Source organism: Uranotaenia lowii, chromosome 3 (assembly GCF_029784155.1).
Source record: "Uranotaenia lowii strain MFRU-FL chromosome 3, ASM2978415v1, whole genome shotgun sequence".
In the NCBI taxonomy this organism is placed as follows: domain Eukaryota; kingdom Metazoa; phylum Arthropoda; class Insecta; order Diptera; family Culicidae; genus Uranotaenia; species Uranotaenia lowii.
In genome coordinates, this window is record NC_073693.1 from 218,039,300 (window position 1) to 218,059,128 (window position 19,829).

A 19,829-nucleotide genomic window follows, 5' to 3' on the forward strand; every position below is an offset into this window, starting at 1 on the left:
ACTTCGGAAGGCGGAATGACGAGCATAAATCGGGCTCGAAATGGTCAAGTGTTTGATTACAACAATCCTGCATGTGAGCCTCATGTAATGGCTTTAAAAAAAATGCGCATCGTGCTGCCAATTTCCGAATATCGCTCTTGAAAGCCAATCAAAATCGAAACCAATTTTTGTGACACAACCCTTCTCAATTCAACGAAGATGCACGTCTTTCGTTCTTTCGTTCTTTCGTTCTTTCGTTCTTTCGTTCTTTCGTTCTTTCGTTCTTTCGTTCTTTCGTTCTTTCGTTCTTTCGTTCTTTCGTTCTTTCGTTCTTTCGTTCTTTCGTTCTTTCGTTCTTTCGTTCTTTCGTTCTTTCGTTCTTTCGTTCTTTCGTTCTTTCGTTCTTTCGTTCTTTCGTTCTTTCGTTCTTTCGTTCTTTCGTTCTTTCGTTCTTTCGTTCTTTCGTTCTTTCGTTCTTTCGTTCTTTCGTTCTTTCGTTCTTTCGTTCTTTCGTTCTTTCGTTCTTTCGTTCTTTCGTTCTTTCGTTCTTTCGTTCTTTCGTTCTTTCGTTCTTTCGTTCTTTCGTTCTTTCGTTCTTTCGTTCTTTCGTTCTTTCGTTCTTTCGTTCTTTCGTTCTTTCGTTCTTTCGTTCTTTCGTTCTTTCGTTCTTTCGTTCTTTCGTTCTTTCGTTCTTTCGTTCTTTCGTTCTTTCGTTCTTTCGTTCTTTCGTTCTTTCGTTCTTTCGTTCTTTCGTTCTTTCGTTCTTTCGTTCTTTCGTTCTTTCGTTCTTTCGTTCTTTCGTTCTTTCGTTCTTTCGTTCTTTCGTTCTTTCGTTCTTTCGTTCTTTCGTTCTTTCGTTCTTTCGTTCTTTCGTTCTTTCGTTCTTTCGTTCTTTCGTTCTTTCGTTCTTTCGTTCTTTCGTTCTTTCGTTCTTTCGTTCTTTCGTTCTTTCGTTCTTTCGTTCTTTCGTTCTTTCGTTCTTTCGTTCTTTCGTTCTTTCGTTCTTTCGTTCTTTCGTTCTTTCGTTCTTTCGTTCTTTCGTTCTTTCGTTCTTTCGTTCTTTCGTTCTTTCGTTCTTTCGTTCTTTCGTTCTTTCGTTCTTTCGTTCTTTCGTTCTTTCGTTCTTTCGTTCTTTCGTTCTTTCGTTCTTTCGTTCTTTCGTTCTTTCGTTCTTTCGTTCTTTCGTTCTTTCGTTCTTTCGTTCTTTCGTTCTTTCGTTCTTTCGTTCTTTCGTTCTTTCGTTCTTTCGTTCTTTCGTTCTTTCGTTCTTTCGTTCTTTCGTTCTTTCGTTCTTTCGTTCTTTCGTTCTTTAGTTCTTTCGTTCTTTCGTTCTTTCGTTCTTTCGTTCTTTCGTTCTTTCGTTCTTTCGTTCTTTCGTTCTTTCGTTCTTTCGTTCTTTCGTTCTTTCGTTCTTTCGTTCTTTCGTTCTTTCGTTCTTTCGTTCTTTCGTTCTTTCGTTCTTTCGTTCTTTCGTTCTTTCGTTCTTTCGTTCTTTCGTTCTTTCGTTCTTTCGTTCTTTCGTTCTTTCGTTCTTTCTTTTTCTTTCGTTCTTTTCGTTGGAATTAAGAATGTTTCTAATATCCCTCAATGACGACCGCAAAAAGCATGATTTTTGTCTTTTTATTGTTGGAGTTTTGAAAATATTTACTTCCTAAAACGGAAAAATAATTTTAAACAATGACGTTTTTCAAAAGCTGAAGGTCACAGTCAAAATTTGACGTATTGGAATCCAAGCTACTGAATTCCTCGAAACACAACGTAATTTCCAAATTATTTTATCATCTGATTTTCGTCAATAAATTCCAGTCACAAATTCCGGCGGAAGTTTCAGCTTATGGGCCCAGCAAAATTGTGACCGCAATCGCAAAATAAATAAACCAACCGCAACAAAAGCCCCAAAAGCGGTTCGTTACTCTTCGATTCGTGTTTTTTCTTCACGTATTTTGGATGCACCGCCGCATGCTCGTTGTCATGTTTTATGATGAGTTCAGCTTAACCCAAAATTGAAACGACACTATTTGAGAGAACGAAAAAAAAATATGCGAACGCTAGTAAATATTACTCAGGTTTCAGGAAAATAATTTGGTTTTTTTTCGATATGGCATACATGACTGCTACTGAAGAAAGACGAAGTTTTTTGGAGAGAAAAAATACTTCAAATTACGTTGATTTAAGGAGTTCAGAAATGAGCGGAAAAAAACAATTGTATACGAGAATAACTTTCAAGTTAGAAATCCATGTTTGAGAATCATGAATCCTAATATTAATGACTATTTTCTACAGAATATGAGTTCACAATTCAATGTTCATTATTCAAGAATTCAGAGTTCAAATTCAGATTCAGAATTCAATTTTTTCATCTTGTAGGAATCGTTTTGAAAAGTTTGATTTATCAACGCTTAGTTCTGCGATGCTTTCTTTTCTATATTCTCTCAAACTCTTAAATTCAGATTCAGAATTCAGATTCAGATTTCAGCTGCAGAATTCAGATTCAAATTTCAGAGTCAGAATTCAGAGTCGGAATTCAGAGTCAGATTTTAGAGTCAGAATTCAGAGTCAGAATTCAGAGTCAGAATTCAGAGTCAGAATTCAGAGTCAGAATTCAGAGTCAGAATTCAGAGTCAGAATTCAGAGTCAGAATTCAGAGTCAGAATTCAGAGTCAGAATTCAGAGTCAGAATTCAGAGTCAGAATTCAGAGTCAGAATTCAGAGTCAGAATTCAGAGTCAGAATTCAGAGTCAGAATTCAGAGTCAGAATTCAGAGTCAGAATTCAGAGTCAGAATTCAGAGTCAGAATTCAGAGTCAGAATTCAGAGTCAGAATTCAGAGTCAGAATTCAGAGTCAGAATTCAGAGTCAGAATTCAGAGTCAGAATTCAGAGTCAGAATTCAGAGTCAGAATTCAGAGTCAGAATTCAGAGTCAGAATTCAGAGTCAGAATTCAGAGTCAGAATTCAGAGTCAGAATTCAGAGTCAGAATTCAGAGTCAGAATTCAGAGTCAGAATTCAGAGTCAGAATTCAGAGTCAGAATTCAGAGTCAGAATTCAGAGTCAGAATTCAGAGTCAGAATTCAGAGTCAGAATTCAGAGTCAGAATTCAGAGTCAGAATTCAGAGTCAGAATTCAGAGTCAGAATTCAGAGTCAGAATTCAGAGTCAGAATTCAGAGTCAGAATTCAGAGTCAGAATTCAGAGTCAGAATTCAGAGTCAGAATTCAGAGTCAGAATTCAGAGTCAGAATTCAGAGTCAGAATTCAGAGTCAGAATTCAGAGTCAGAATTCAGAGTCAGAATTCAGAGTCAGAATTCAGAGTCAGAATTCAGAGTCAGAATTCAGAGTCAGAATTCAGAGTCAGAATTCAGAGTCAGAATTCAGAGTCAGAATTCAGAGTCAGAATTCAGAGTCAGAATTCAGAGTCAGAATTCAGAGTCAGAATTCAGAGTCAGAATTCAGAGTCAGAATTCAGAGTCAGAATTCAGAGTCAGAATTCAGAGTCAGAATTCAGAGTCAGAATTCAGAGTCAGAATTCAGAGTCAGAATTCAGAGTCAGAATTCAGAGTCAGAATTCAGAGTCAGAATTCAGAGTCAGAATTCAGAGTCAGAATTCAGAGTCAGAATTCAGAGTCAGAATTCAGAGTCAGAATTCAGAGTCAGAATTCAGAGTCAGAATTCAGAGTCAGAATTCAGAGTCAGAATTCAGAGTCAGAATTCAGAGTCAGAATTCAGAGTCAGAATTCAGAGTCAGAATTCAGAGTCAGAATTCAGAGTCAGAATTCAGAGTCAGAATTCAGAGTCAGAATTCAGAGTCAGAATTCAGAGTCAGAATTCAGAGTCAGAATTCAGAGTCAGAATTCAGAGTCAGAATTCAGAGTCAGAATTCAGAGTCAGAATTCAGAGTCAGAATTCAGAGTCAGAATTCAGAGTCAGAATTCAGAGTCAGAATTCAGAGTCAGAATTCAGAGTCAGAATTCAGAGTCAGAATTCAGAGTCAGAATTCAGAGTCAGAATTCAGAGTCAGAATTCAGAGTCAGAATTCAGAGTCAGAATTCAGAGTCAGAATTCAGAGTCAGAATTCAGAGTCAGAATTCAGAGTCAGAATTCAGAGTCAGAATTCAGAGTCAGAATTCAGAGTCAGAATTCAGAGTCAGAATTCAGAGTCAGAATTCAGAGTCAGAATTCAGAGTCAGAATTCAGAGTCAGAATTCAGAGTCAGAATTCAGAGTCAGAATTCAGAGTCAGAATTCAGAGTCAGAGTTCAGAGTCAGAGTTCAGAGTCAGAGTTCAGAGTCAGAGTTCAGAGTCAGAGTTCAGAGTCAGAGTTCAGAGTCAGAGTTCAGAGTCAGAGTTCAGAGTCAGAGTTCAGAGTCAGAGTTCAGAGTCAGAGTTCAGAGTCAGAGTTCAGAGTCAGAGTTCAGAGTCAGAGTTCAGAGTCAGAGTTCAGAGTCAGAGTTCAGAGTCAGAGTTCAGAGTCAGAGTTCAGAGTCAGAGTTCAGAGTCAGAGTTCAGAGTCAGAGTTCAGAGTCAGAGTTCAGAGTCAGAGTTCAGAGTCAGAGTTCAGAGTCAGAGTTCAGAGTCAGAGTTCAGAGTCAGAGTTCAGAGTCAGAGTTCAGAGTCAGAGTTCAGAGTCAGAGTTCAGAGTCAGAGTTCAGAGTCAGAGTTCAGAGTCAGAGTTCAGAGTCAGAGTTCAGAGTCAGAGTTCAGAGTCAGAGTTCAGAGTCAGAGTTCAGAGTCAGAGTTCAGAGTCAGAGTTCAGAGTCAGAGTTCAGAGTCAGAGTTCAGAGTCAGAGTTCAGAGTCAGAGTTCAGAGTCAGAGTTCAGAGTCAGAGTTCAGAGTCAGAGTTCAGAGTCAGAGTTCAGAGTCAGAGTTCAGAGTCAGAGTTCAGAGTCAGAGTTCAGAGTCAGAGTTCAGAGTCAGAGTTCAGAGTCAGAGTTCAGAGTCAGAGTTCAGAGTCAGAGTTCAGAGTCAGAGTTCAGAGTCAGAGTTCAGAGTCAGAGTTCAGAGTCAGAGTTCAGAGTCAGAGTTCAGAGTCAGAGTTCAGAGTCAGAGTTCAGAGTCAGAGTTCAGAGTCAGAGTTCAGAGTCAGAGTTCAGAGTCAGAGTTCAGAGTCAGAGTTCAGAGTCAGAGTTCAGAGTCAGAGTTCAGAGTCAGAGTTCAGAGTCAGAGTTCAGAGTCAGAGTTCAGAGTCAGAGTTCAGAGTCAGAGTTCAGAGTCAGAGTTCAGAGTCAGAGTTCAGAGTCAGAGTTCAGAGTCAGAGTTCAGAGTCAGAGTTCAGAGTCAGAGTTCAGAGTCAGAGTTCAGAGTCAGAGTTCAGAGTCAGAGTTCAGAGTCAGAGTTCAGAGTCAGAGTTCAGAGTCAGAGTTCAGAGTCAGAGTTCAGAGTCAGAGTTCAGAGTCAGAGTTCAGAGTCAGAGTTCAGAGTCAGAGTTCAGAGTCAGAGTTCAGAGTCAGAGTTCAGAGTCAGAGTTCAGAGTCAGAGTTCAGAGTCAGAGTTCAGAGTCAGAGTTCAGAGTCAGAGTTCAGAGTCAGAGTTCAGAGTCAGAGTTCAGAGTCAGAGTTCAGAGTCAGAGTTCAGAGTCAGAGTTCAGAGTCAGAGTTCAGAGTCAGAGTTCAGAGTCAGAGTTCAGAGTCAGAGTTCAGAGTCAGAGTTCAGAGTCAGAGTTCAGAGTCAGAGTTCAGAGTCAGAGTTCAGAGTCAGAGTTCAGAGTCAGAGTTCAGAGTCAGAGTTCAGAGTCAGAGTTCAGAGTCAGAGTTCAGAGTCAGAGTTCAGAGTCAGAGTTCAGAGTCAGAGTTCAGAGTCAGAGTTCAGAGTCAGAGTTCAGAGTCAGAGTTCAGAGTCAGAGTTCAGAGTCAGAGTTCAGAGTCAGAGTTCAGAGTCAGAGTTCAGAGTCAGAGTTCAGAGTCAGAGTTCAGAGTCAGAGTTCAGAGTCAGAGTTCAGAGTCAGAGTTCAGAGTCAGAGTTCAGAGTCAGAGTTCAGAGTCAGAGTTCAGAGTCAGAGTTCAGAGTCAGAGTTCAGAGTCAGAGTTCAGAGTCAGAGTTCAGAGTCAGAGTTCAGAGTCAGAGTTCAGAGTCAGAGTTCAGAGTCAGAGTTCAGAGTCAGAGTTCAGAGTCAGAGTTCAGAGTCAGAATTCAGAGTCAGAATTCAGAGTCAGAATTCAGAGTCAGAATTCAGAGTCAGAATTCAGAGTCAGAGTTCAGAGTCAGAGTTCAGAGTCAGAGTTCAGAGTCAGAGTTCAGAGTCAGAGTTCAGAGTCAGAGTTCAGAGTCAGAGTTCAGAGTCAGAGTTCAGAGTCAGAGTTCAGAGTCAGAGTTCAGAGTCAGAGTTCAGAGTCAGAGTTCAGAGTCAGAGTTCAGAGTCAGAGTTCAGAGTCAGAGTTCAGAGTCAGAGTTCAGAGTCAGAGTTCAGAGTCAGAGTTCAGAGTCAGAGTTCAGAGTCAGAGTTCAGAGTCAGAGTTCAGAGTCAGAGTTCAGAGTCAGAGTTCAGAGTCAGAGTTCAGAGTCAGAGTTCAGAGTCAGAGTTCAGAGTCAGAGTTCAGAGTCAGAGTTCAGAGTCAGAGTTCAGAGTCAGAGTTCAGAGTCAGAGTTCAGAGTCAGAGTTCAGAGTCAGAGTTCAGAGTCAGAGTTCAGAGTCAGAGTTCAGAGTCAGAATTCAGAGTCAGAATTCAAATTCAGAATTCAGATTCAGAATTCAGAGTCAGAATTCAGATTCAGGATTCACATTCAGAATTCAGAATTCAGATTCAGATTACATAATTCAAAGTTTTATATTTTGAGTTCAAAATTAAAAATTTGATTCGTTATTCAGAAAAAATACGCACAAGTCAAATTTTAATCTTTGAACATCAAATTGTAATTGAATCTTATTATTAAATTTATAATTTTTGTTTTCAACCTGTATTTTTATTTCGTGATTCTTAACATTATTTTTTTAAATAATATATAAATTCTCAATTCAAACTGCTACATCTTAAAATTTATTATATATAGGTGAAATTTAAGCATATAAATCTAGAGATGAAATTTTTTTTCATAAAATTTTTATGGAAAGTGAGATTTAAAATTTAGTATCCAAAGTGTTCAATTTTGAATTAAAAAAAGAAAAATACAAATGTAAATGTTTTTTTCTTTCATAAAAACATTTTGTAGTACACAATTTAAAATTAAATCCTCTATCCGCGATGCCAGGTAAATGTTTGACGTTTTGTAGTTAAGAAATAAAGGTAAACAAAAGAGTGTTAGTTTTTGATGAATTTAAAACTCATTTTATTACGGCTTTTTACTTCAGAGATCTCTTAAAAAGTAAGAAGAATCAACTTTTAGGTCTTCTTCTAGTGTTTTATATATTTTTTGAAAAAAAAATTGATAGCTACTAAGCGATAAATTGAGTTTCAAAAACTGGTGCTTTTCTTGCGATTGAAAACACACCTAAGTATGTATTTTAAAAGTTACTGAATGAAAAAGTGACAACACAAAAACATTCATTCGAAAAAATTGTTGGAGATATTTGTAATCTAAATTTACGAAAGTTCTGTTTTGGAAAGCATTTTAACAAGGAAAAAACCTGGTTGAAAAAACTGAAATTTTATCCTGTTTTCTGTTAACCAAAGTAACGAATGTGATGGTTTTTTTTCTGGAATCAACGGAGTGTTTGAGTTGTTGTTTGTACTGGAAGAAGAAATAGATTTTATATACATAGATTTATTTAAGAGTTGTAATTCATTTATCAAAAATGCACTTCTGAAATGTCTGCTCCTATGTGAGAGCTGTTTGCACATTTTCGAAAACTTTTGTAGAAAAATTAAATGTATTTCTGTCGGGCGTGTCTTGCAAGTACCTTCTCATGAAAAAATTTTGCCCAATAATTATTAAAAAATAAAATTAGAAGCTGATTTCCTTTGAATTATGTATATGCCTGTTCCACTTTGTAGCGCTACTGTTTGGTTAATATCTCGAATAGTGTCCAACCCCGCCTTTAGATAAACCACATGGCCTTTAGACAGGTGTATTAAAATCGACATGAAACCATAGCCAAACAAAATAAATACATACAGCTATGAGTATGTCTTAATATGTTTCAAAATTAAGGAAACAAAGTGTTGAAGTGTGTAAAAACTGCAGCAGAAAAAGTACTGAAAGTCAAGTTCGTTTACCCCTGTGGTTATGCTATTATAGAAAAAATTATCAAACATTTTTCCTTTCTTAAGTATGTATAAAGTTTTCGTAGAAGAATGTTGTTTGTAACCATAGAACTAAGCTTTTGTGAATTTTTCAGAGAAAAAGAAAATTTAGGTTTCAAATGGTTAAAATTCAAGATGTTTTTGAACTCAAAATGACGAACCGAGAATTTCAAACCCAGAATTTGTTAGTTTAAACTTGTTGAAAAATTATATTCTATACTCACAATTTTTAATTTTTAATTCTTCACCTATTTCTGTATTCTACATTCTTCACTTAAAATAAAAAGCACTCTATTGAATGTCTAACCACTGATCATAGTTTAACTGTACAATTCTGGGTGAAAATCTTTAATTTATAATAATTTCCGCATTTAGAATTTATTATAAAATTTAAGATTTTTTATCAGAATTTTACAGTTAAACAAACATTCAAATGACAACTTTGTTTTTTAGTTAGGACGTTAGAAAACAAAAATAGGTCTTTTTACTCTAGAACTTGAAAGTGAAAGTTTGTGAGAACCAAATTTGTCAACTAAGATTTTAATTTCTAAAAAAATAAGAACAGGGCATTAAAAATTAAAACAGTGGAATAAGGAAAAATCAAATACCTAACAGAACTTAAACGTTGTCCCCTAGTTAAATAAGCGTTGTTAATCTAACCGCGTTAAGAATTGTCTCGTTTGAAATATCGTTTTGTGTACTGTGTGGGGACTAGAATACTCAACCCGTATTTGATTTATTTGACTGTAATCATTAGAGTTTGCTAAACACTACGCAAACTCTCCAAAAACTGCCTTGACTACTAAATATATCAGTAGCGATAATATCACAAACGTCTATCCGATCATTTTTTGTATGCATTGGTTATGGAACGCCAGAGTGCATCAGCGATGAATACTTTGAGCATAAATCACTATAGAGTTTTAATGATGGAGGAAGTAATGAAAATGTTTTTTGAAAAATTATTTGTCGAGCAACTTTAACAATTTTGTGCCACTTCAAATTTGTATTGATTGCTTAAACATAAAATAATGTCACTATTTTTCCAATAAAAACTCTCCGTAACTTATACCTTTTCGAAAATTGCTAACTTCAAAGCCAACAGTTTTCTAGCCACAATGACGAAACTTTCAGCCAGCACAGACGATGGGAGTTATTAAGCAAACACTAGCGACACCATGTCATCCATAGAAGAGTTTCGATTAGTTAGGGAGCTTTTGGAAAGCTTTTGAAAACGGCCATACATTTTTCCTAACTCCAAAACGTCAAAAATTTACCTGGCATCGCGGATTGCCATAAAAAAAATTCAGCACGCAGCCAAAACTACCAAAGCTTGCAGTGAAACGTGAAACGCTATAAAGCTTCAACCTGACTGAAGCTCTATAACAGAGATTGGACATTTCAGTCCAAAAAAGTTTCAAATAAAAATGGAATTGTGGAAGTGAACTTACTAATGATTATTGAAAAAGTTTTAATAAACTCGTTACTTGAGTGATATTAAGCCTGGATTTGAACATTTTGCATAGGAATTCACCCGCTTTATTTCAAATCGGAAAACTTTCCTCCACTTTGTAGGCCACACGTGAGCAGTGAGAAGCTTCGAGTTGACATTTCTCATCTCTTATTTTCTCTCACTGTCCACTGTCACTTCATGCGAGCTTTTGCTCGCGATTCACATAACACGTCTGTCGTTTGCACAAATCGGCAGCAGCAGGAAATTGCTGACCAATTTTCAATTTCAATTAAATTTTATCTTCAATAGCGTTTAGGAGTTTTGTAGGTTCATCTAAAATGGAACAAAATGGTGCTAGCGAAAAGTCCCAGGGAGTGCGCTTCGAGAACGGTGTCAAAACGCCCTTCCTGATCGGCGTAGCCGGAGGAACGGCCAGTGGAAAGGTAAGGAAAAATTCTCCCATTTTTTCTTTTGATTATCATATCTTGCTCGAGAAAATACTGTTTACAACACCAACAAAATAAAACCAGTGGCCTTGAAAATGGTCCTTCTCCGCAGTACGAAAATAATCCGCAAATTTTCAAGACCAAAGAGAATCGATAATTGCTTTCGTGCAGCGATTCTTATTTTTGTCATATAGGTATTTACATTCAAAACCAGCATCATCTCCCGATAAGATCAAGGGCATAGTACCTAACTGTTTGTTTTTGTCTTCCGTTTCTAAACAGTCGACGGTCTGCAAGCGGATTATGGAGCAATTGGGTCAAGCTGATATGGACTCGGCGCAGCGGCAAGTGAGTAGTAAAGAATGTCCCCGATTGAAATCAATGCCCTCTCAGTTGATTCAAGCTGATATACCATTAAGAAGGTTTCTTCAACATACAGAACGACTTTCTACCGGGTCGGATGACCTGTGATGGAAATGTTGACATAGCTCTAGATTCAAATTTTCACACGTTATGCCTAATGCCGTATCAACAATCAAGTTGGTTTCATATGATATTGAAAGTGTGTGCTTCGGAAGCTCCAAATTTCGCACCCTAAAAATGTCGTTAGAATCCAGAGCGATCCAGATTGATTCGCATTTGATTCCCCACGATTAAGCTTTCGTATGAAATCTTTTTGGTTGCTTGACTAGATAAATTTCCAATTTATCTCATATTTAGAATGTTACGTGTTAATCATTTTAATCTTTGTTCATCTGAGTTTGTACACTTTGGACTTAAATTAAACGTTAATATCTGTTAGTTTTGATTTGCAATTATTGTCTTCAATAGGTTGTAATCGCACAAAAATAATAGTGAAAGTAAATTACAAACCCCGTTCAATTTTGGCAACATCCGTGCTGAATCGTTCGTTTCTGGCAACATCCAAAAAACGGTATTTTTGTCACTTTCTATTTTTATTTTATAATATGCAGGTACATAACCAAAATTAATATAAAACATCATATTAAGCTTTTAAATGCATTAGACTGGCCATTTATATTAGTTTAAGCCATTAAAAAAAGAACTATTCTTTTGTTACTGTTTTAAACTTATACAATTGAGCCAATCAAATAAATTTAAAGGGTAATATCTCGCGTGAGCTTTCATTACGTCGTATGAAACAAAATGTAAACAACAGTTTTATTACAAAAACTGACATAAACTAGTCGCAACTTTTTTCCATTTAGATTATTTGTAGTCTGGACAACATATTCTATATGTAAAATACTAATTTTAAAGTTGTTACGATAACTTTAGCATCTGTCTTCTGCACGCACGAGAAAACTTTCTGATTTTGGCCACATTAGATTTTGGCTACACAAAATTCACGGACGTGATGCCGAAATCAAACATGGTATTGCGAATTTTAATTAACAAAAAAATTTAGAAACTTCGCTGGTGAACTATCAACAAAACACAGACTTCCGACGATCTAGTACTTCAGTTTTCTTTGTAGGAAGTCAGAAGTTCGGACTTCCGAAGTAAAATTTAGTACTGGCGCATTAATATGTTCATAGTTACAAGCGAAAAAGGTTCTCTGTGTAAAAAGTTTGAAAAAGATACTACAAATTGTGACTTGAATGTTATGTTTTGCATTTAGCTCCATATTTTATATGGGGCTTTGGAAGAAAAAGACCCCTTGATTCTCAATTAAATTTTCTTTTCATTTTCAAAGTTGTAGCCTACTCAAATGTACAGATGAATTATTTTATCAATCTTTATTTCCCACAGGTCGTCACAATCAGCCAGGACAGCTTCTACCGGCAGCTGACCGATAGCGAAAAGGCTCGCGCTGAAAAGGGTCAGTTCAACTTTGATCACCCGGACGCGTTCAACGAGGACCTAATGTTGCGCACCCTGGAGGATGTGCTCAAGGGTCAGAAGGTCGAAATCAACGAGTACGACTACCGCTCCAATGCGATCTGCCCGGACCGGAAACTGACAATATACCCGGCCGATGTGGTGCTGTTCGAGGGCATCCTGGTGTTCTACTTCCCGGCCATTCGGGATCTGTTTCACATGAAGCTGTTCGTCGATACGGACTCGGACACGAGATTAGCTAGACGAGGTAAGTGACTCATGAAGGATATGATAAATTGATGGGTATTTATAAAACCATTCATGTAATGGTTACAATAAAAATTGTGATTTGTGGGCCAGTTTGAAGAGAAAACTGTAAATATAAATGATTGATCGATGGAGTTCGACATGTACGAATGCTAGAGCCTGTTTCGCCGCGTTCATCGTGATGCAATTGGCTATCAATGCCCTAATGGGCGGAAACAGTCATCATATTTTGTTTGCACTTGTTTTTCAGGATGCCTCCTAAATGATGATCGACACCATTAAAAAAAATATCTCCGAAAGAAAATGGACGATACTCTTCAAGGCAAGGCATCCCGGTATTCAAATATGAAAGCCTCTGAGCAAAAATATAGAGCTTCTCTATTGGTTCAGAGAGATAACAAATATTCTTAAGGACAAGCAACCTCTAAATGTCTTAAGCCTAGTCCACACTAGGAGACGGTTCGTCTCGAGGCGGTCTCAGCGTCTCCCATTTTATTCGGGAGACACTGAGACCGTCTCAGGTTTCCAACAACAACAACAACAGACAACAAAGTTCGTCTCATAACAGAAATCGCAGTTCATGTTGCCTAGTGTGGACTAGGCTTTACAAAGTCCAAACAGAATACTTGATTTGGACGAATCATCTTTTGAACTGGATGTCCGCATAGGCAAGTTTCTTGCGTCTAAAGACATTCGTCATTGACAGCATTTCAAATCATTTGCAAATGGAGAAAAAGAAGCTTATACCGGTCTTTTCACCGATAATGCCGAGTATACAATACTTCCATCGCTCACCCTCTTCCGGTACAAAAGTAGATTGTCCGGCGAAATAATCCGGTAGGCAGCACCGAACTGGGCAATTGGGAAAATCGCCAATGGATGGATGACAAGAATTGAATTTTTTGAATATCTAAAAATGTTTTCCAACCATGACTCTTTGCTCGGAAGGTTCCGGTTCCTGTTCTTCTTTTTGTAGAGGACCAAAAAAGTCACACCACATTATCAACTGCCGAGTTCTGCTGTAAAATGGAATCACTTCATCCAAATTAAACTCATTTGACGCAGCTGCTGGACGTGAGTTTTTTTGGGCTGTTTAAAAAGTACTGGCCAAAGATAATTTTGAATTTCAGAACCAAGAATGGTGGCATGTATCTGATTGCCAAAGCAAGAATATTTGCTGAAGAATGCTCTTGAAGCTGCTGGTAGTAAATCGGAAGTCCTCAAAAGTGGATTTCGGTGGAATGAAATCTATCCGTGTAATCCCAACGCGGTTGGTTACGCCTCGTTGCCTACAAATATAGCAGTCTTTCTTTCTTTCGGATTTGTCGAAAACAACTGGCTACAACCAAATATGGTCCAACTTGCAAATATAGCAGTTGCTAAGGAAGCAACGGAGTCGTTTACAGAGGGATGCTTTTTAAAATTTCTAGGACAATTGACTGTTAGACAACTTAATAACTCCCGGGAAAATGAAGATATAGATTTTAGAAAAGAATTCAACAAAATATTTAAAATTCCTGAACAGAAGCGACCCGTAGAACCGAATAAAAATAAATTATAAGTCGACCGTAGTTAAACCATCCTTTAACTGGGCGGTAGATGGTGACTTGATGGTACTCAAAAATATGAAAATAATGGCTCTTTATATCGACCTTTAGAGCTAGCTATTATGTGCCACAAATTAAAAAATAAAATTTAACTTCTATCACAAGTTCAATCGAAAATTTTTTGAGGTCAGTCTTGGTTGTGCACTCGAATGAATAGCTTGCAAATCATTAAAAGTATCAACTAGAACAGAAAATCCTAAACTAAACGAGCTTGCGTCACAGAGAACAGAGTTCGGTCTGGAGCTCAAAACGTGTGTGAGAATACCAACCTAAGTTTCAAACCAAATTCGTAAGTGGACTAACATCCATAAGATGTCGCTACCAGTATACCTACATATTTTTTATTTTTTTCAACACGCTCAGAAATTATTACTCATCGCTCATCTCAAAGGAGGCCAGTGGAATATATGACAGTAACACAATTTTATGTGTGAAATTTTTTAAAAACATCATGATTTAAAAAAAATGCAAATCATAATTCAAACACACTTTAATCGATATTAAATGCCCCATATTGTATCAATATTGACGCTGAATTAAAAGTTGAATTCCAAGTTTAAAAGTATGGGCTTGGATTTTACTATCAGTAAACAGTTTTCTAGAACAGAAAAATTTGAACATAAATGTTACAATTGTAAATTATAGGTCGATATTCCGGTTGATGTTACCTGAGATTTATACATGAGGACTTGTAACTCAGGATTAGTAATCAGTAGATGTGAATAATGTTATTATTAATCATGAGTTTTAAGACCTCATTTATCGAACTCAGGTAACATTAACCGGAATATCGACCCATAATTTACAATTATATCAGTTATGTTCACATTTTCTGTACTAGAAAACTGTTTACTGATAGTAAAATCCCAGCCAATACTTTAAAACTTGGAATTCAACTTCAATTCAGCACCAATATTGATTGAACAATATGGGGCATATGATAGCGATTAAAGTGTGATTGAAATATGATTTGCATTTTGTTAAATCATGATGTTTTTAAAATTTATAACACAAAAAATTGTGTTACTGTTAGATATTGCATACATTGCCTCCTTTGAGATAAGCGATGAGTATTAATTTCTAAGCGTGTCGCAAAAATGAAAAAAATAGGTGTACTGGTAGCGACATCTTATGGATGTTAGTCCACTTACGAATTTGGTTTGAAACTTAGGTTGGTAATCTCACACACGTTTTCAACACATTTTTGTTCGGGGCCCGATGTCTGTTCTCTGTGCTTGCGTTGAGGATTAACTTATTGAATTTTGTCATTGACCGTTTTTTGAAGAATAATACAAACATGAAGAATAATACAAACACAGCGTTAAATAAGGAAGTGCGGAAAAGTTTGAAAAATCCAAAGCCGACTACGAAAAGCGCCTCACTGCAAGTCAACCGTTACGAAGGAAAAGTAGTTTGGCCAACAATGTTCCTACCACTTCCTACTCTCAAAGAATTCCAGAAATCAGAAAGGGAAGCAAACCACAACTTTACCCAGCGTCCAGTATACCGAATAACTCAATAATCATATTGGAACCTATCAATTATGAAACTGTGTCGATGAAGCACCCAGCGAAAATTTTTAACTTGGTCAAATTCAATCAGTTCAAACAGATCCAGATGATCGGTAGATTGAGGTTAGTTCACCTACAGCGCTAGCAGAGCTGAAAAATGTTAACCTGGCCGAGCATAACCTTAAAGTTTTATGGTATGTGGCATAAACATTTTTAATACCAACGTGATTAAATCATCAAAATCTAAATATTCGAGCGACGAGTGTTAAGAACCATCTTTGGCGGCGTACAGGAGAACGGAGTGTGGAGGCGAAGGATGAACCTCGAGCTCATGCGACTCTACGGCGAACCCAGTATCCAGAAGGTGGTGAAAGCTGGCCGGATACGCTGGGCGGGACATGTTGCGAGAATGCCGAACGACTGTCTTGCAAAACAGGTGTTCGCTACGAATCCGGTAGGAACAAGACGAGCAGGGGTGCAACGAGCGAGGTAATTAGACCTAGTGGAGCGTGATCTGGCGAACGTGGGGTGTCCGAGAAATTGGAGAACGGTTGCCATGGACCGAGTGAATTTTAGGAATTATGTTCGTCAAGTTATCTCGTGAGACGAAATACTATGTTAATAAAATAAATAATAGTAACCAAATCTACGGTAGTGCAGCCGAATCCAATCTACAAAAGATCCAACCTGTTCAGAACAGCCTTCTAAGAATAGCTACGGGATACATCAAGTCAACCGCCATTCATGTTATACTATCGGAAACCGGTCAGTTACAAATGAAAATACGTATAGAGATTTTAGCGAAAAGAGACGCCATCAAAAGAAAAGTCACTACAACTGAAACCAATTAGCCAGATTTATCGATAATACTATTGAAACAGAAATGTCAAACGTTGCTTAGGTACACTCTAATTCTCCTTGACTCAGATTTGAAGGAAAACAATTCAAAATTCGCCAAAACTAGGAAAACTCAAATTTTGATTAGAGCGGCATAACTCAAAACTGAGTTGTAGGGGTTTTCGCGAATTCTGAGTTGTTTTTGTTCAGGGTGGTTTAGGCTTGTTCATGGATCGACTGAATGAAAAAAAATCAAAAATTTATGAAATTTCGAAGCGGTTTTGAATGGAATTTCTGATTTCAAAAAGAAAAAGACGATTGTGCGGTGTATTTAGAAGATGGATTCGTGCATTTTTATCCGGTCGGCTTTATTTTTACCACAATAAAATTAGTGCCACCGGGCCATTTGACCGCATCCAGCCGGTGGATCTACGTGCTGTTTCACTTGATACGCTAACCCGCCAGCACATTCTGCCTAATTTGACCTGATCTGAAAAGACAAGGAAAAAGAAAACAACATTGGTGAAAATCATTTACATTTCAAAATTATGAGAAAATTATACTTACAGTTGTGAATGATGGCTTCCGTAGAGATTTCTGGAAGAAAAGATAAAACTTGTAAAATTTTGTATTTATCCTTTCGACACCACTTAATTTCTAACTCAAAAGTAAATGTAATTAAAAGTTGCACTCACCTTGATTATTGTTATTATTTCGTCAACTGGTCTCCGACCATCGCATCCAAACAATCAACACTGGTTTTGGAACTCTCTGAGTTGTTTTCATCTATTTTGTTCGAAAACATATGCGTCTTCGCAAAGTTCCAGACTTTGAAAGTCAATAGATGAAAACAACTCAGAATTTTGATGGATTCCAAATCAGTTGTTTTCATCTTCATACATAATGCGACCGCTGAACCGAAATTATTCAGTCTCTGAATAATCTAAATTTACCGTGTACCTAACTTTCATAGCCGACCTATTACTGCAGACCCATTCAAAAGATCCCGACATGCCTTAACGTCTACGCGTGAAGATGATATAATGAGATATGTTAAAAAATCGTTAAACACCCACCAACCAAAAAAAGCGAACTATTCAGCTGCTCAATGGCAAATAATATTCAGATGAAATTTTATACAGATGACAAGAAATACAACCAAATCTATCCAGATCCCAGCAAAACACGGTATGGCACTGCGATAGCCTTCTACGATACAGTTTCTAAAACACGCAAAGCTGAAAAAAATAATGATAATGTTTCAACAACCAACGCCGAACTGATGGCCATACAGGATGCAGCTGAGTGGGCGATAAGTAACAATTACCAGAAAACGGTTATATTAACTGACTGCTAGCGCCCGCGCAATGCTCCTAAACAACAAACAATTTGAGAACAACTACACAGCTAGCAATTTATTCATGCTACTAAATTTGAAGGGCAGAACCATGAAAATCCAATGGATAACCAGCTACTGTGGTATCACAGGTAATGAGATAGCCGAACAAGAAGCGGTCGATATGACTTATCGATCTCAAACAGTGTTCAATTCACTAACGTTAAAAGGTGTCCACGATGAAATTGCCACACTATAAAATTGCTCTAACTTTTTAACCGTTGGATAGAATTTAATGAAAATTTGGGTGGATTTAATTCATAGTGCATTGTTTACATCCTGTAAGTTTTAATGTCCTGTGATCAAAACTCACGGAAATGGAGTCGAACAGCTCATGCATGATAAAATCTTCACGAGAACAAGGATCTCTCGCATCGTTCCATCGCTGAAACGTTGATCGCGAATTCCACGGTGTCGCGAGTGATTAAGCGGTTCGAGGAACGATTGACCACTGATCGGAAGCCCAGAAGTGAAGGGAAAAGTATTCCGTACAACACCAAAAATCACATCCGCGTAGTTGGGACCTTCAACGGAAACCCGAACGCCGGAAAAGAAAATATTAAGCAGAATAAGAACGGGACACGTTCTCTCTTAAAACAGACTTCCAATGGAAATTGAAATCCAGCGAGTTATGCGAAGACTGTGAGTTAATAGAAGATTTAGAACACCTGCTTTACTACTGCCCCCGATTCAATGTAATACGAAGCAAATACCCAATATTAGAATATTGCAAACCCCTTCAGAACATTCTGAAGGAAGAGTGTGAAGAAAGCTTGTTACTCATCGTAGAATTCATAAAAAAAAGCACACACTCATTTGGCGCAACACCTTAAACTTGTAAAATTGACCCATTATTGCGAACAGCCGAGATCTGTCAAAAAAAGTGTCGTTTCATCGAGTCAATTTTACACATTATTTAGAAAAGCTGGCTTACTAAATAAAGGGTAGTCTTCTAACTTGTCATTCTATCCGAGAGTGATGGTATATACGGTATGCATTGTGGATTAAGCAATTTTTTTAAAAGTTGTGTTTGAGTTTAAATGTGAGTTGTTGAAATGGAATCGCTAAAACCTATATTTTATAACACCAGCATGAAAATAAATAAATGACCAGCATGAATAAAGAAATTCAAAATCTGTTTTATTTTTATTATTTTCTTTCCATCCTTCTGACACTTTAAAGGGCTAACATCAAAGGGCTGACATCGCCATGCAGAGCGGGCTTCCAAAATAATGTGTAGATTTTACATGTTTACATTACTAATTTTCACCTCTGTTTGACGTACAAGCTGTGTACCATGATGGCTCTAAATATGGTGATCTCAGATGCCAAATCGCCATTCCGCCATATTGAAAAAAGTTTTGACAGCCGGCTGTAGTGTTTACGAAAAAGGGGTCAAGGGATGCCAGGTGTTAGTGATAAAAAATCAGATGGGAAAAAAGTGTGTATATGTGCAGAAGCTAATCGCAAAGGAAAGTTAAAAAGATTTAAAACCGTACTGGGGTTTAGTTTATTTTATTATATTTAAATTGAGTTTTCGGAAAAAAGCAATGATATGAGTATATTCAATGAATTAATTTGTATTCTAAACACTTTTTTTCAATAAAATTACAATACAGTTCGGTCTATCCGTATGTTCCGAAAAAGAAAAACTTTTTTTGACCGTTATGATAGAAAGGATCTTAAAGGGTGGAACAAACAACTAAAACCCTAAACCGGATGTTGTTTGCTCCTTATATTCTTTTTACCTTATCCAAAGAGCTATTTTGTTTCCCTTTAATCGAAAAGTGTTGGATGAAAATAAACGTAAATCGGTTCTGCTAAAGGAATGCTCTAAATTCTGCTATTGATCATTTTCATGTAAATGATAAACGATTTTATGATTCGAAATGCTACCCATCAGATCCGGATTACTCGATTGGATCTTCTGGAGCAGCGATGGCAACAGACGGGGGTCCTCCTGAAGCAGCTTTTTCATCTCGATGAAGATCGGATGTTCCTGCAGGAGGGCCAGCCGCTTCTCGGACGATGGAATGTAACGCCTCGCTATGTTACCATCCGATTCAATGACTTTCTGCTGCTTCTAGATAGCTCTTGAAAGAAAAAAGTGTTGAATAAGCATAAATTTATCATAAGTAATGCAAAATTAATGTTACTAACCGCTACCGACAAAGCTGGCACCGTCGTTTATAGGTTCAACTTCTTCCAGCTTTGCTTACCAGCCCGGAGCTCAGCCGGAAGATTTTGTTTCGATGCTATGAATTATATTTGCAAAAATCAAGGCGAAATCTTTGTCTAAGCAATATCTTGATGATTGG

General features: G+C 37.3%; 1 protein-coding gene across 5 annotated transcripts in view; it reads left to right on the forward strand.

The window, feature by feature from the left end:
- Nucleotides 1-9,820: 9,820 nt before the first annotated feature.
- The window catches only part of LOC129751358 (uridine-cytidine kinase), a 57,801-nt gene continuing 47,792 nt past the window's right edge, over nucleotides 9,821-19,829 (forward strand). For all 5 annotated transcript variants that reach the window (XM_055746813.1, XM_055746812.1, XM_055746810.1 and 2 more), the window contains exons 1-3: nucleotides 9,821-10,048; nucleotides 10,334-10,399; nucleotides 11,825-12,161. In XM_055746813.1, coding sequence (XP_055602788.1) covers nucleotides 9,944-10,048; nucleotides 10,334-10,399; nucleotides 11,825-12,161 — 508 coding nt within the window. In that variant the 5' untranslated portion in view covers nucleotides 9,821-9,943. The remainder of the gene's footprint in view (nucleotides 10,049-10,333; nucleotides 10,400-11,824; nucleotides 12,162-19,829) is intronic.